Source organism: Coregonus clupeaformis, chromosome 27 (genome assembly GCF_020615455.1).
Source record: "Coregonus clupeaformis isolate EN_2021a chromosome 27, ASM2061545v1, whole genome shotgun sequence".
NCBI classification, from domain to species: Eukaryota; Metazoa; Chordata; class Actinopteri; order Salmoniformes; family Salmonidae; genus Coregonus; species Coregonus clupeaformis.
The window spans coordinates 39051399-39068413 of record NC_059218.1 but is presented as its reverse complement, the minus strand read 5'-3'; the positions used below and the strand labels follow the sequence as shown (position 1 = coordinate 39068413).

The following is a 17015-nucleotide window of genomic DNA, read 5'->3' as shown; positions in this document are numbered from 1 at the left end:
GGAGCTATGTAGTCAGGGGAGGAACTGTGTAGTCAGAGGAGGAGGAGTGGAAGAGCTTTAGGTAAAAAAGAAAAGAGGCTGAGAGTTTGAGGAGGAGAAATGTGAGAAGTAAAATCACAATGTGAAATTGGATTTTTTGAAAAACATTTTTTAAATAACAATCCAATTAGTTTGGCAATAAAAACATGGTTTTAAAACAGCAGCTCGTTTTGATTTCTCTATCTCTCTCTCTGCCTCTGCCTAACAGGATGATGTTACTTCTTTTACAGCTAGGGTAACTCAGTTCTGTTTCCTGTCTGTCTTTTTTTCACCAAGATAATTATTGTGTGTGTGTGTGTGTGTGTGTGTGTGTGTGTGTGTGTGTGTGTGTGTGTGTGTGTGTTACAGAGAGGGGGAGAGAGTGAGAGACAGTTCATGGAATGCTGTGATGTCATCAGCTCAGTCATACACAAAGGCAAGGAGGAGCACACACAAGCACACTCGCTCTCCCGAATAGTTACTCTGCTGTGGAGCATCTGCACCCCCACTGTGAGTACATCCTACTTAAATAACACATCCTTTCTCTCACACCTTCTGCTGAATTGTCTATCACTGAATCCCTCTCCTCTGCTTTTCAATCATTTTTTTTTTCCAACTAAGCGTTGAGTAGAAAGAAACCAATCTGTTTGCAGCAGTGACAGTTCTCAGTCTCCGGCTACCTTTGTCTGCCTCCAAGTGTTGCTTGTGCTGTTTCCATTGCTAATATGACCACCATGCCCAGTGAGGTACATTCAGCCCCTCTGCTACAGCAGCATTCTGCTCATGCTGTCCTGGGATGTGACCCTGTAGTTCGGTTACAGCCCAACAACGGCCATGTTAAAATGGAGCAGCTGTCTCGTGGGAGAAGGAAAAACATGAAGGGGAGTTGGAAAGGGATGTGTGTGTGTGTGTGTGTGTGAAGGAGGAAAAAAACAGACCCATTCCTTTGGAATCTCCTCCCATCTAGAGTCAGACACTCTGACATAGCTAAGTGAGGAAACCAGGGTTTGATGGAGGGAAAAGAGATTACTGAGATTTCTAAGAGTTGAAAAAGGAGACAATAAGTTGTTACATCTTAAGAGGCAAAGAAAAAAGTAAGTAAGAAAACCAAGGCGAGAAAAAGTATCTAGGATAACTGAAGACAGCAGTTGGATTAGCATACAGTAGGGAGTGCCAAGCATCTGCAGTGCAGACAGGTGTGATGAAGCAGTCTCCCAGCGATAGCTGCCTGACGAGGGCTGACGACGACTGACGTGTGTGTGTGGAGGAAGGAGGAAGTGTCAGCTCAGAGGACGACAGAGGAAGCAGTCTTCAGCTTGTGTGTGTGTGTGTGTGACAGAGGAGCCCCGATCTTCTTCTTCTTCTCCTCATGAGGCTTGTTTAGAAACCAACTCATCTTCAGGAAACTGTTGCCCTAAGGAGTCAGGACAGTACCCCTCCACCTCCAGCCCACCACCGCCACCACCATGCTGCAACAGATCTTAAAGGACATGTACATCGACCCAGATGTGTTGGAGGCCCTGAATGAGGACCAGAAGAAGACCCTGTTCCTGAAGATGAGAGAGGAGCAGGTGCGGCGCTGGACGGAACGTGAGGAGAAAGATGGGGACCATAGGCCAAAGTCAAAGACAGGTACCAACTCCTCTCTCCCTCACTCACTCCTCTCTCCTTTCTTCTACTCCAGCTTCACATACTGGAGCTGTATTACCTGCTTATGAAATAAGCCTACAAACACGTTCCATTGAAACCTACACGTCTGGTCTTTCTAAAGCCGGGTACATTAGACAAGTTTCAGATATGTTAGTGCATTTTCTGCTGTGCATTAACCAATAGGAAGCTGCCATGTAAAGATGAGCTGCAAGCATGTGGTTTACCTCTGACAGACATCCTGTGATGATGTGGCTACCGACAACGAACATTTTCAGTATCTACTGCTGCTTTTTTCCAGGCCCTCTGTATGTAGGTGTCTGCCTGCAAGGTTATGCACTTTGTTTCAATGAGATGGCATTACCTGTCTATATTATGCTAAGCAGGCCTGAGAGTAGGTAATGGCTAAAAAGGCTACTTGTGTCTTTTATCAAATGACTACCTGCAGTTACCAGGGTTACCATTTACTGTCACAATAGGAACACTGGAGGCTATGAGGAAGTATCCCTGCCTCATGTAGCATCACTGCGGTGAGAGAAAGGAGGAGGTCTTCAACTCGGGTTTCTAGTCACTTCCAGTAACTATGTCTGAAAGAGTAGTCCAACTAACAGACCAGGATGTGGCTCTGCTATCTCATTTGAGGAAATGACATACTTACAGCTGACTCACCCTCAATTGATTGAATCATTGGTTCAATAATCAATTGTTTTTAAAGGGTCCTTATCAGTGAACACAAAACCCATCTTAGTATAAGACAACAAATATCTGAAACAACAACAACAGAGCAAAATGTCTAATCAGAATATGTCTGATTATGTCAGATTGTGTGTGTGTGTACAAGGATCTGCTTTAGATTTTTTGTTCCCAGCGAAGGGAGAGGCAGCCTGATGTCTGGAATGTGTGTGCGTGTGTGTTAGGAAAAAAAAGATAACAGAACATAGGAACATGCGATAGACAGAAATAGTGCCAGCCAGTGTTTCACAGAGAGTACACTGTTATTTTGTATGTTAGAGAGGAAATTGTCTGTTCTTCTATTGTGTATATCAGCTGCAGTAAATGGCTCATTACACACACCGCTACAAACAAACGCAGGCAGGCCGTAATTCTATCTTGAAACTGGTTTGGCGTACTGTAAAATCTTGCCTGTCTGCATTTTCTCTGTAGCAAGTAGCCAGTCCCTGTGTGAGGAATTTGTGTCATAATGATAATGACTCGGTTCACAATGTGCTTGACATTCCACAGAAGGAATCTGAGAGAGAGAGAGAGAGAGAGAGAGAGGGGAGAGAGAGAGAGAGAGAGAGAGAGAGAGAGAGAGAGAGAGAGAGAGGAGGAGAGAGAGAGAGAGAGAGAGAGAGAGAGAGAGAGAGAGAGAGAGAGAGAGAGAGAGAGAGAGAGAGAGAGAGAGAGAGAGAGAGAGAGAGAGAGAGAGAGAGAGAGAGAGAGAGAGAGAGAGAGAGAGAGAGAGAGAGAGAGAGAGAGAGAGAGAGAGAGAGAGAGAGAGAGAGAGAGAGAGAGAGAGAGAGACGAGCGGATGTGTGACCATGACACAATCACAGTCAAACTGGTTTCATCCCCCTAAGGCTGGCCTGCTTTTAGGCACATGGTGGTTTTTGCATTCATTCTGCTTGACGTGTGATTAGGATCAGGGGAAGTCTGTTTTTGGCTGCATTCGACAACAAAGCACTGATTATCGAGCGTCTGAATGTCAGACAGGGAGGAGGGAGAACAGAGGCCTCTATATCGGCTAACGACAAGGGCAGCTGTTCCTACAAGTCAATGGTCCCCCAATACACACTGGGTCGTTCCATGTCATTTCAGCAAGCCATGACACCCACCATCTCAGACTGTTCTGAAATCGTTTCTGTAGAAACAGATAACATTAGCATTCCTGCAACATTATTTTGTTGAAATATCATTTGATCACTGCTATGTTACACACACACACACCCTGATACACAGTGCAGTGTTACACACACACCACTGGACCATAGGGTTAGAGACCTTATTGTAGCACATGTTATAGCCACAGTTCACATTATACATGAGGTGGTTGGAGGCTGTTGCAGACCTAGTTTGGTTGTTGTTGGTGTGAAGCAGAAGAAAATAGTGGTCTGTTAAAGCGCAGGACCCGGGTGTCTGCAAAGCAGGAAGTGACTCTAGGCCCACTGGCCCATTCCTTCCAACAATGAAGTGTGAGCAGAGCAGGAAGCCTGCAGTAAGTATAAGGCCATTTGTGTTAGTGGTTTAGTGTTTTTCATCTGTTCAGTTATATTTAAGTCATTTAGTTTGGGCTGTATGTAGTTAGTGTGTTGCTGAATGTTTGTAACTACATTTCTTTAGCATGTGATGGTCCTCTGTAGCTCAGCTGGTAGAGCACGGCGCTTGTAACGCCAGGGTAGTGGGTTTGATCCCCGGGACCACCCATACACAAAAATGTATGCACGCATGACTGTAAGTCGCTTTGGATAAAAGCGTCTGCTAAATGGCATATTATTATTATGTGTACATGCATGATTTGTAACACGTAGGCTATACAACTGGTATGACAGTTTTGCAGTACATGTTTTGGTGTGTTAGTACCCCTATGTGTTCACCACTATGTGTTCCTGTTTGTGTGGTTATGTCCATTTTTGGTTTGTGTGTGCGCGACGAGAACACAGAACGTGGCAGACTGGTGACGTTTGCTAGTGGCAGATGATAGAATGTAGTGCAGGTCGGGCCGCCTTAATGCCACAGTAACTAGATCCGCCCTTCCCTGAATGTACCACAGTATTTTGGTTACTGTATGTACTAAATCAGAAATGGCACTGTTCGCTTTTCAGTCAGTTTAATATGTGGGGGAATATGATTGAGGCCTGGCATTTATGAGGGTCTTTAGAGAGGGGGTGTGATCAGAGTCAAGGGGTGAAGTAACAGGAGTATTGTGACAAGGACAGGGTTCCAAGAGTCCAGAGAGACACACCTCTTACCAGTTGGACAAGTGTGAAGTCATATCCCACATGCCATTGTCATGTAAATGTCTTGCGTGTTGAGAAAATGGTCTGTTTGCCTACAGAGTGTGTTTGCCATCTAGTATGTTGTGACTTGCCTGGGTCAAATAAAAGTTCTAATAAAGTTCTAATAAAATAAAATGTAATTGTATTTGTGACATGCGCCGTATACAACAGGTGTAGACTTTACAGTGAAAAGCTTACTTACAAGCCCTTTCCCAACAATGCTGAGTTAAAAAGTATGAACATTTTTCAAAAAATAAAAAAGGAAATAGTAAAATAATAAAGTAATGGGACTACATACAAGGAGTACCGGTACTGAGTCAACAAGGTGCAGAGGTACAAGGTGGTACAGGTAATTGAAGTAATATGTACACGTAGATCAGGGCTTGTCATCGTGGTTTGCCCCAGGTGGAATGCGGTGCCGATGCCACAGGATGGTCTGGCAGAACCAGTTCACTGGTAATCTGCTATGGAGGGGTGCCTCCCCTTGTTTTCAACCCAAACCTTCAATTCAGAAAACGTTTATGTCCTCAATGAGCCAATTCATTTTTGCAGCAATCACAATACTACATACAGTACATACAAAAAACACATATTTTTAAACAACATAAGAATAGCAAAGGGTATTTACAGTCAAGTAGGATGAATAAGTGTCTCTACTGATCCTCGACTCAGCTGTGTGTGTACTGCTTTATTCCCACGAAGGAACATTTCTCAGCCTTTATCCAAAGTTGCCATGTCATGGTATTAAAGGATGTGGTGACTTTTCCATTTTTTCCCCATCTCTGTTCCACTGCTGTCCATAAAAGGAGCCCATCGTTGTCTGTTTACCACAGAAACATAAATATTACAAATATCTTGGTTTTACTAATTTGGCAAGAATGTCTCTTCTCTGTTGCTTCCAGTAATATAACTCCAGTTTGTGTCCCCTGTAGCCAACAGTAAGAAAGTGAGCTGGTTGCTGGGCAGGGATGGAGATGTGGCCGTCATGGTGATCGGAGAGGTGGATGAGCTGAAGACCTCCAAACTCCTCTGCACTGGGCCTGTGGAGAGAAGAGCACCACCAAGCCTGCACAATAACACACGGTACGGACACCTCAGCACCACAAGCAGGGATTTTATCTGCAGTTCTGTGGAGTTGTGATAGTAGATAGTAGATATCACATTGAGTGAGAGGTTCGTTTTTGAGTTTCACATTTTCTATCATCCCTGTCCTGTCTGGTCCTGTCTGCTCCTGTCTGCTCCTGTCTGGTCCTGTCTGGTCCTGTCTGCTCCTGTCTGGTCCTGTCTGCTCCTGTCTGGTCCTGTCTGGTCCTGTCTACTCCTGTCTGCTCCTGTCTGCTCCTGTCTGCTCCTGTCTTGTCCTGTCTGGTCCTGTCTGCTCCTGTCTGCTCCTGTCTGGTCCTGTCTGCTCCTGTCTGGTCCTGTCTGCTCCTGTCTGCTCCTGTCTGGTCCTGTCTGGTCCTGTCTGCTCCTGTCTGCTCCTGTCTGCTCCTGTCTGGTCCTGTCTGCTCCTGTCTGGTCCTGTCTGCTCCTGTCTGCTCCTGTCTGCTCCTGTCTGCTCCTGTCTGCTCCTGTCTGCAGCCACCAGACAACCTCCCTGAAGAGCAACCTGGTAAACAGACCAGCCTCAGAAACTATCAGAACTCAGAGAGAGGATCTGCCTCCCAAAACACAGCCAGGGATACAGCTCAATTTAAAGGTGAGTGTGTGTGTGTGTGTGTGTGTGTGTGGAGGTGACCTTCCTGTTGCTGTCATTAATCTCGGGCATAGCCGAGGGCCAGTGAGACGCACGTTCTCCAGGGAGAGTCATCGCTCAGTGGCCAAATAAATCACACCTAGCTCTCCCTCTCCAGACTCTTCCATCACTCCATCCATCCCTCCCTCTCTTTTTCCCTTTACTCTCCATTATTGCCTTCAACAACAGCAAAGACCCCTCTCCCTTGATCTTCTCTTTCCAACTCAACCACATCCTATCATCCTTTCAATCCTCCTCTCTTTCCTCCCTCTATCCTTTCCTTTCCATTCTCTCCACTTTCTTTGTCCAGTTCCTGTCATTCCTCCAGTTCCTGTCATTCCTGTCAACCTCTCTCTCTCTCTCTCTCTCTCTCTCTCTCTCTCTCTCTCTCTCTCTCTCTCTCTCTCTCTCTCTCTCTCTCTCTCTCTCTCTCTCTCTCTCTCTCTCTCTCTCTCTCTCTCTCTCTCTCTCTCTCTCTCTCTCTCTCTCTCTCTCTCTCTCTCTCTCTCTCTCTCTCTCTCTCTCTCTCTCTCTCTCTCTCTCTCTCTCTCTCTCTTGCTCTCTCTCTCTCTTGCTCTCTTTCTCTCTCTCTCTGTGTGTTTCCCACCATCTGTGAGTCATTAGTGTGTGTATGCGCCAATTTATATGTATAAATTAAGTGTTTTAATTAAGTGTGTAGGAGTTGGAGTGATTTTGTTTATTTTGTGTTATAGTGAACCCTACATATTTGAAATTGAGAAGCATGGTTATCACATGTATTGTGTATGAGTGTGTATGAGTGTGTGGGGGGGGTGTTGTGGATGAGGGGGGGTAACTCCATTTTCATGTTATCTTAAAAAGAGGGAGAAGATTGATTTGCTGTGTTGTCATGGCAACCCTATGCACATAGCAAGTGCGAGCCAGGGTGGACACTGTCTCGCCTGCCCATGATCCTCCACTCTGTAGAGCACAGTATTGACCACGATCCTCCACTCTAAGCACAGCATTGACCACTCAGATGTGGCTCCTCCCACGGCTGGTACTGCAAACATAAATTCACAAATGTTTATGTACTGAACAAAAATATAAACTCAACAATTTCAAAGATTTTACTGAGTTACAGTTCATATAAAGAAATCAGTCAATTGAAATAAATTAATTAGGCCCTAATCTATGGATTTCACATGACTTGGAATACAGATATGCATCTGTTGGTCACAGATACCTTTAAAAAAAAGTAGGGTCGTGGATCAGAAAACCAGTCAGTATCTGCTGTGACCACCATTTGCCTCATGCAGCGTGACACATTTCCTTCGCATAGAGTTGATCAGGCTGTTGATTGTGGCCTGTGGAATGTTGTGCCCTCCTCTTCAATGGCTGTGTAAAGTTGCTGGATATTGGCGGGAACTGGAACACACTGTTGTTCACGTCGACCCAGAGCATCCCGAACATGCTCAATGGGTGACACGTCTGGTGAGTATGCAGGCCATGGAAGAACTGGGACATTTTCAGCTTCCAGGAATTGTGTACAGATCCTTGTGACATGGGGCCATGTATTATCATGCTGAAACATGACGTGATGGCGTTGGATGAATGGCACGACAATGGGCCTCAGGGTCTCGTCATGGTATTTCTCTGCATTCAAATTGCCATCAATAAAATGCAATTGTGTTCATTGTCCGTAGTTTATGCCTGCCCATACCATAACCCCACCGCCACCAGGGGTCACTCTGTTCACAACGTTGACGTCAGCAAACCACTCTCCCACAAGACGCCATACACGTGGTCTGCGGTTGTGAGGCTGATTAGACGTACTGACAAATTCTATAAAACAATGTTGGAGGTGGCTTATGGTAGAGAAATTAACATTAAATTATCTGGCAACAGAGCTGGTGGACATTCCTGCAGTCAGCATGCCAATAGCGCTCTCCCTCAAAACTTGAGACATCTGTGGCATTGTGTTGTGTGACAAAACTGCACATTTTAGAATGGCCTTTTATTATCCCCAGCACAAGGTGCACCTGGGTAATAATGATAATGCTGTTTAATCAGCTTCCTGATATGTCACACCTGTCAGGTGGATGGATTATCTTGGCAAAGGAGAAATGCTCACTAACAGGGATGTGCACAACATTTTTGAGAAATAAGCTTTTTGGGCATATGGAACATTTCTGGGATCTTTTATTTCAGCTCATGAAACATGGGACCAACACTTTACATGTTGCGTTTATATTTTTGTTCTGTGTATAATAGTCTGAATAAGCACATAATAAATGAATATGCCTTGTGGTCTTCAGTGTGCTTAAATTTTTTCTAAGTAAGAATACTTGATCAAAAAAATTGCACACAGCTAGTAGGTTCTTGTCAGAGAATGTAAAGTGTGTTTTGAATCTGTCAGCTCAACTGACATGTTCCTGCTTTTCCAACAGGAGAACAGTGAGGAAGTGAGGACATTGCCCCCTCTACAGGTATGTTTGTGTACTGCACGTCACTGTCTGTATTACGTTTACATTTTAGTCATTTAGCAGACGCTCTTATCCAGAGCGACTTACAGTTAGTGAGTGCATACATTTTCATACTGTATGTCTGGGCTCTCTCTCTGTAATGCCTATGTTTGTGTGTTTAACCCACAGGTGGCAGGGAGTGAGCAGCAGCCACCTGCAGCAGTGGAAAAAGTAAGTATTATAACGGATTTCTGAGTTTGGGTTCTGTAAAGGGTTTGTGCATTATTATATGTACATTATGAGGGCATTTGTTTTTTGTAAAGGAAGATATGCAGCAATATACTAGTGTGGTATTACTACACTGGTTTACCTGTTATGTTGATTGCATAAAAATATATGCTACATCCATTAAACACAAAGTTAAAGGGCCAATCCAGAGTTCAATAACAAAGCGGACACTCCACCACTTGTTTTAGTAAACAGCTGAGGGATGGGGCTTGAGAAATAGAACCACTCTCAAATTCATAGACAGAGCTGTGGATACAAGGACTGACCATCCATGATATCAAAATTGTAGTTTTAACCATGTTTCGAGGCTATACAGTGTTTGTTTACAATAGATTTACTTTGTTTACAAACATTGGAGTAAAACGAGCTTATATTTTGGGTTCCAACAGAAAAAAATAAAATAATACATTGTATGGTCACAGGTGCAGTGAAATGTGTTGTTTTTACAGGGTGATAGGAGGCATTTATATGTTATATTCTTAAATAATAGTCAAAAAGTCCAAAAATTGCTGTTGCAACTGCAGATTGCCCCTTTAAGGTATAACGCTATGCACAGTTTCTGAGTAAGAGGTTGGGTTAGTGCCTGGTGTTGGGAGAGAAGGTCATTTTATTGTCATTTCCTGAACAGCGATAATGATATCATCTGTGGCATACAATCAAGTGTCATGTAAACAACGACAGGAAAGCACAATGTTAAGCTTCTATTATTCCTGGCCAGGTATGAGGTTGAGAAAGTAACACATTATGGGTGGCAGGTAGCCTAGCAGTTAGAGCATTGGGCCAGTAACCAAAAGGTCACTGGTTCAAATCCCTGAGTCGACAAGGTGAAAAATCTGTTGATGTGCCCTTGAGCAAAGCACTTAAATCTAATTTGTTCTAGGGGCAAGGTACTACTATGACTGACCCTGTAAAACAGCACCTGTATGTGACAATACACACAGATATTGTAAGTCGCTCTGGATAAGAGCATCTGCTAAATGTAAAAAATATTTATGGTTAGAATTTGAAACACTTCCACATTGCTTCTGGACAGTGGCACCCACTCTCTCTCCCTTTTGTGCAGCCTCTCTCCAGGTCCTCTTTCTCCCAGCTGTCTCTCCTTTCTCGCTCCTCTCTTTCTTCTCTCTCTCTGTTCCAGCCGTGCATGGCCTTGCCGCCTCACCCCTCCTACCTCTTTCTCTGTCTGAGCTGTGGTAGCCCTCCAGTATGTCTGTCATCACTCTCTACCACAGGCTGCAATGGGACTGGGGTGGGACTGGGGAGAGGAGGTTTCTGGGGGATTGTTTCGTCTTGTGTTCTTTTGATTGTGCTTGCGTGCATGTATGTGTATATGTGTGTGTGTGTGTGTGTGTGTGAGTGTGTGTGCACGTGCCTGTGTGTGTGTGTGTGTAAGAGGAGCACACACACTCCCCTGGAGCAGATGGTTATTAAACTTGATCAGGGAATTGAAACACCAGAGACAAGGAGTGCGTCAGTCACAGATGGATGGGATTGTAGGATTGTCTCCTGAGGTTTGGGAGCTCTCCTTTCCTTTCCTCTCTTCTCCTAATGCAGCCGAGCCAAACCGCAGGAGAAAACTCTCCCTCTATCACTTCCTCCATCCTTACCCAAGACACATCACAAACATGCCACTGCACATCTCTGCCCAACCCATGTCAATATCCCAATGCACAACCCCACCCTTTTATTACATCTGATTGGTCTGAGAGACAGAGATTCTATGTTTTAACAAATGGTTTGTTTTGTAGAATTCAGGTTGTCAATTGTAACTGCACAAATAGCTTAGTGACGCAGACGTCTGGCAGGGGTATTTGCGGCTGATAGTTGTTTGTGAGATCGGGAGAGGGGACTGATTTGGTGCTTCTGATGTAGTTGTATTTGGTGCTGCTGCTAGAGTGGAGGGTCTTAAGCTGTCGATAAGAAAGGGAGTACGAGAGAGAGGGAGGGCGAGAGAGAGGGAGGACGAGAGAGGGAGGACGAGAGAGAGGGAGGAGTACGAGAGAGAGGGAGGGCGAGAGAGAGGGAGGACGAGAGAGGGAGGACGAGAGAGAGGGAGGACGAGAGAGGGAGGACGAGAGAGAGGGAGGAGGGCGAGAGAGAGGGAGGACGAGAGAGAGGGTGGACGAGAGAGAGGGAAGGCGAGAGAGAGGGAGGAGTATGAGAGAGAGGGAGGAGTATGAGAGAGAGGGAGGAGTATGAGAGAGAGGGAGGAGTATGCGAGAGAGGGAGGGCGAGAGAGAGGGAGGACGAGAGAGAGGGAGGACGAGAGAGAGGGAGGACAAGAGAGAGGGAGGAGTATGAGAGAGAGGTAGGGCGAGAGAGAGGGAGGACGAGAGAGAGGGAGGGCAAGAGAGAGGGAGGACGAGAGAGAGGGAGGACGAGAGAGAGGGAGGGCGAGAGAGAGGGAGGGAGGAGGACGAGAGAGAGGGAGGGCGAGAGAGGGAGGAGGACGAGAGAGAGGGAGGACGAGAGAGAGGGAGGAGGACGAGAGAGAGGGAGGACGAGAAGGAGGGAGGACGAGGGGGGGGGGGGGACACCTTGAGATTGTTGATTAGGAGGACAGAGGATTATGGCAAAGAGGTCGAATAATGAAGGATTCAATTTGGGTGGAGTGTAATGTCACTGTATATGTACTGGAAGCATTCCATCAAACCTTTCTATAACATAAAGACATTTGGTTCAGGTAGAAGAAGTGTTATAGATAAAATTATGCATATGAATCTGACTGTTCTTTCCTGTTCCCCCAGCAGGCTGAGTTGAAGCAGGATGTAGAAGTAGATGCTCCACAGGAAAAGCCAGTCCTCCTGTCCTACAGACCTCATCCCAGAGCTGGCCCTTCCAACCTGAGGCTGGGTACCACACTGTCCTCTATCCCCAAGAGCATCACCATCACCCCATCTCCTGTACCCAGCTCCACTCCATCCCCTGTCCCCACTGTCACACAGTCTCCTGTCCCCAAGACCATAACCCCTGTCCCTACCATAACACAGTTTTCTGTCCCCAAAACCATCACACCGTCCACTGTCCCTAGCATCATAACACCATCCCCTGTAACCAACAGTGTCACACCGTCTCCTGTCCCCATCAGTGTCACACCTTCTCCTGTCCCCAGCAGTAATGCCATCAGAGATGCTCTAGAAAAGGGCACTGCCAAAGCACACGCCACAGAGAAGACCATCACACAGTCCCCTGTTCCTAGTCCCATCACACTGTCCCCTGTTCCTAGTCCCATCACACAGTCCCCTGTTCCTAGTCCCATCACACTGTCCCCTGTCCCTAGTCCCATCACACTGTCCCCTGTACCTAGTCCCATCACACTGTCCCCTGTTCCTAGTCCCATCACACTGTCCCCTGTCCCTAGCCCCATCGTACTGTCCCCTGTCCCTAGCCCCATCACACTGTCCCCTGTCCCTAGCCCCATCACACTGTCCCCTGTCCCCAGCTCCACTCCGTCCCCTGTCCCAAGCTCCACTCTGTCCCCTGTCCCAAGCTCCACTCGGTCCCCTGTCCCAAGCTCCACTCGGCCCCCTGTCCCCAGTACCACCTGGTCCCCTGTCCCCAGTACCACCTGGTCCCCTGTCCCCAGTACCACCCGGTCCCCTGTCCCCAGTACCACCCGGTCCCCTGTCCCCAGTACCACTCGGTCCCCTGTCCCCAGCTCCACTCGGTCCCCTGTCCCCAGCTCCACTCTGTCCCCTGTCCCCAGCTCCACTCTGTCCCCTGTCCCAAGCTCCACTCGGTCCCCTGTCCCCAGTACCACTCGGTCTCCTGTCTCTAGCATCTATACACCGTCCCCTTTCTACAGGACCATCACTCCATCCCCTGTGGTTAGCAGCACGGCCATAAGAGAAGCTCTGAAGAAGAGCACCGCCAAAACACGTGCTCCAGAGAAGACCACTGTCACTCCGCTGTCCGTTACAACCAGACCCCACCCCCAGGAGCCAGCTGAGCCCCACCCCCAGGAGACGCCCAGCAGCAGAGGTAAAATAGTAGAGCAGCATGGGAGATTGAGTCCCCATCACATTACAATGCTGAGCTGAATATATTGAGATTATTGTGAATGATTATTGTGGGAGAAACAGATTCTGGCCACAGAATCCAGAAGCATGTAGACACCAGGGCACCTGCACATTTTTAACACAATGTAAATTAAGTTATGACAGGCAGTTCTCTTCCCTGCCACCTGGGGGCTATGTGAGAAGGATTATCTGACTTTGAAGCACTTTCACCTGGTGTGTTGTTATAATGGACAGTTCATGGTTCTGCTTCAGACCCCTTCAGTGTAGGTTAGGTTCTTACTGTGGTTAGCGAGCGGGATTTTTTTCCCCAGCCCAGCCCAGTGTCCTAGCCAATCACTGCCTCAGCCCACTGGAATCTTTATGAACTGGCAGACTAAAAGCAGGCCAGCCTTAGGGGGATGAAACCAGTTTGACTGTGATTGTGTCATGGTCACACATCCGCTCGTCTCTCTCTCTCTCTCTCTCTCTCTCTCTCTCTCTCTCTCTCTCTCTCTCTCTCTCTCTCTCTCTCTCTCTCTCTGTCTCTCTCTCTCTCCCCCTCTCTCTGTCTCTCTCTCTCTCTGTCTCTCTCTGTCTCTCTCCGTCTCTCTCTCTGTCTCTCTCGCCCTCTCTCTCTCTCTCTCTCTCTGTCTCTCTCTCTGTCTCTCTCTCTCCCCCTCTCTCTCTGTCTCTCTCTCTCCCTCTCTCTCTGTCTCTCTTTCTCTCCCTCTCTCTCTGTCTGTCTCTCTCTCTCCCCCCCTCTCTCTGTCTCTCTCTCTCTCTCCCTCTCTCTCTCTTTCTCACTCCCCCGCTCTCTGTCTCTCTTTCTCGCTCTCTCTGGGAAATCTCTCTCCCCTTCCTATGTCTCATTGTCTGTAGTTCTCCACAGTCCCTGTAACATGACTTGTATCAGTGTATGATTGTGATTAGATATCTTACGTCTCTGACCCTCACATATAGTTTTCATGGCTTTGCCCTTGTAGTTGATTGCTTTGTGGCAGCTTATCTATTTTTCTTGTTGCAAGAAATGAGTTCATTTGGCCTCCCCTTTTCCATAGAATTCCTCAGTATCTTAGGTTGTCTAGTTTTCCCTAACTGTCTAATATTAGGAGTGAGTTTAGTGTCAGTCTAATTAGCAGTGTTTGGACCGTGTTCCTCTAGCTGATCAGGATAGGCTGGTGGTTTTGATCAGAGGCCCACATCCCTGCTCAACAGACAAGTGGCCTAGTTCACAAACCAGAGCGACAGACAGGGAGCTAGACCAGCACCACCCAGTGGACGACTGATCACACTGCAGTCAGTCCTCTACCAGAGTTAGTAGGAACAACATTTCTACCTCTATAGTCTCCCCTGGCTGGATATATACTAACCTTACAACGAGGTGAAGAATTGTGTTTTTTTGTCTTGGCTGAGGTACCTGTAATTCAGGTAGAACGGATAGAGACCGTTCAAGTCAACATGTAGAGGCCTTATGCATAGCAGCGGGAAGTAGTTTGGGGGTTGGGGTGCTAACATGGGGGGGGGTGCAGAAAAATGTCCCATGCTGAAGACGTCTATATCGGCCTGCTAATACAGGACTAGTAAATGCCAAGTGCACTACTTTTGTAAGAGAAAAAATAACTAAAGGTATTTCAGTATTTACCAGCATTTGTAACTTGAGTCTGATAATTATCTGAACAAAACAGTTAATCTGATAATACTTGTGGAATATAAAAATACTTACTTGATATATGTTTTCCAGTTTCTTGAAATACTTTGCAAATGCAACATATTTCTATGTGAAATACAGGTTTTGGTTTTTCCATTTATGTTTTGAGGTTAGACTTTAGCATGAATAGACTCTTTGCATGAATAGCGAAATTTTTTGTTTTTTTGCTGGGTATCGTAACAAAAAGTGGGCTCATCCGGGATATAGTCTCCCATGAGTATGGTAGTCGCTCTAATCACCTACTCTGAAGCTCTGCTGTGCCCATATATTTCATTCGTATAATGTGGAACTCAAGACTGATCTAATTTCTGTCTCCATTGTCGTTGGAGTGAAGGGGGTCTCATTCATTTTGGGAAACGATTTGGCTGGAGGGAAGGTCGTGCAAAATCCTGTCGTTTGTAAGGAACCCAGAGTAGAGGAACCTGATGGGTTATCAGAAAAGTGCCCTAGAGTGTTCCCAGCATGTGCTGTTACACATGCTATGTCTAAGAAAGTCGCCTGTAGCAAGTCTAGTGTTGAGAAGGATGTCCGCGATCCCACCATGGTCGGTCTGTCTGAGACATTTATGGGTGATCCTGATATTCGCTAAACCTGAGTTGACCTCTCCTTTGAAAACCCCAAAGGTGAGCGAGTTTGTAGGACCCGCTGAAGGAAAAGAGGGTCCCTACAGTTGACACTTCGATGTCTAAGAAGCAGCTGATTGCGGAACAGAGTAAAGATGTTTCCCTCTCCCCTCTCTTTGCTGAGATACATCCAGAGGAGGAGTTTGATGAAGTTTGTGTGGGTTACTTTGACAGAGATGGTGTTCTAATGAGGAAATGGCGTTCTCGCGCCACTTCTGGGCAAGACGATTGGCCCAGTGTATCTCAAATTGTCGTTCCAGTTATGTTTCGACAACAGATATTGAGGTTGGCTTACAATGGTAGTATGGCAGGCCATTTTGGGGTCAACAAGACGTATGACCGTATCTTGCGTAACTTCTTCTGGCCTGATCTGAAATAGGATGTTGTGTCTTACTGTAAATCTTGTCGCGTTTGCCAGCAGTTTACCTGTTGCACCTTTTTAGCCTATTCCTGCTTTTGACTAACCTTTCAGCAGGGTTCTGGTGGACTGTGTTGGTCCTTTGCCCAAAGCGAAGATTGTTAACCAGTTTCTCTTAACCATCATGTGTGCTGCCAGTCATTTCCCTGAGGCCATTCCACTGAGGAAAATCACAGCTCAGAGTATTGTTAAGGCCTTGTTATTGTTAAGAAATTATTTTCAACGTTTGGACTTCCGCAGGTAGTGCAGTCGGACCAAGGTTCAAATTTCATGTCAAAGGTCTTCCAGCAAGTGCTAAAACAGTTGGGTGTAACTCATTGCCCCTCTAGTACCTACCACCCAGAGTCTCAAGGTGCTCTTGAGAGATTTCATCAGACTTTGAAGTCTATGTTAAGAGTTTACTGCTTTGAGTTTGAGGAACACTGGGATGAAGGGGTCTTGTGCTGTTTGCAGCTCGGGAGGTTGATAAGGAATCCCTGTTTTAGTCCGAATGAACTCATGTTTGGACATCAACTTAGAGGTCCTTTGTGTTTTCTAAGAGAGAGGTTGTTGCAGGGTGAGACCTTTTAAAAACAAAAACAAATCTGGTGAAGCACGTTGGCACTTATTTTATTTTTTTACAGATTGCACCGCGCCTGTGAGTTTGCCAGTGAGAATCTGAAGAAGGCGCAAACGAAAATGAAAGTTTGGTACGATCGAAAGGCCTGAAACCGCACTTTTGATGTGGGTGACCAAGTCCTGGTATCGTTGCCCGTTCTTGGTTGACCGTTGCAGGCTCGCTTTTCAGGCCGTTTCCCGATAGTGAAAAAAATTACATCATCGCCACACCTTAGCGCAGGAGAAAAACCAAGCTGTGTCATGTCAATATGTTAAAACCATACTTCACCTGCTACAATCGGGCAGCGAAGTTGGTGTAAACTGGTAGTGACGTTCTGCCTGTAGCCGCTGCTGTCACCATTGACTATAGTCATGAGGAAATCCCAATACACCCTGTGCCGGTTGGATGGTTGAGTAACTCAGAGATTCTAGAAAACCTTTATGTATTTTTGGCACACTTGTCTCTGGAGGAAAAAGGCGACATTGTTGCACATTATCATGGTTTATTCTCGGACGTGCCAATGCAGACAAATGTACTAGAGCATGACATTGACGTTGGGGACT

At 46.3% G+C, this 17015-nt stretch overlaps 1 protein-coding gene across 3 annotated transcripts in view; it reads left to right on the top strand.

Moving 5' to 3' along the window:
* The first annotated feature begins 447 nt into the window (after positions 1 to 447).
* LOC121542084 (vegetative cell wall protein gp1) overlaps positions 448 to 17015 on the top strand; it is a 37549-nt gene continuing 20981 nt past the window's right edge. The window contains exons 1-7 of one of the 3 annotated variants that reach the window (XM_041851539.2): positions 448 to 528; positions 1438 to 1650; positions 5594 to 5744; positions 6243 to 6360; positions 8805 to 8843; positions 9009 to 9050; positions 11855 to 13088. In XM_041851539.2, coding sequence (XP_041707473.2) covers positions 1485 to 1650; positions 5594 to 5744; positions 6243 to 6360; positions 8805 to 8843; positions 9009 to 9050; positions 11855 to 13088 — 1750 coding nt within the window. In that variant the 5' untranslated portion in view covers positions 448 to 528; positions 1438 to 1484. Of the gene's footprint in view, positions 529 to 548; positions 1651 to 5593; positions 5745 to 6242; positions 6361 to 8804; positions 8844 to 9008; positions 9051 to 11854; positions 13089 to 17015 lie in introns of those variants that run through there. The other 2 variants (XM_041851540.2, XM_041851542.2) reach the window with 2 other exon arrangements.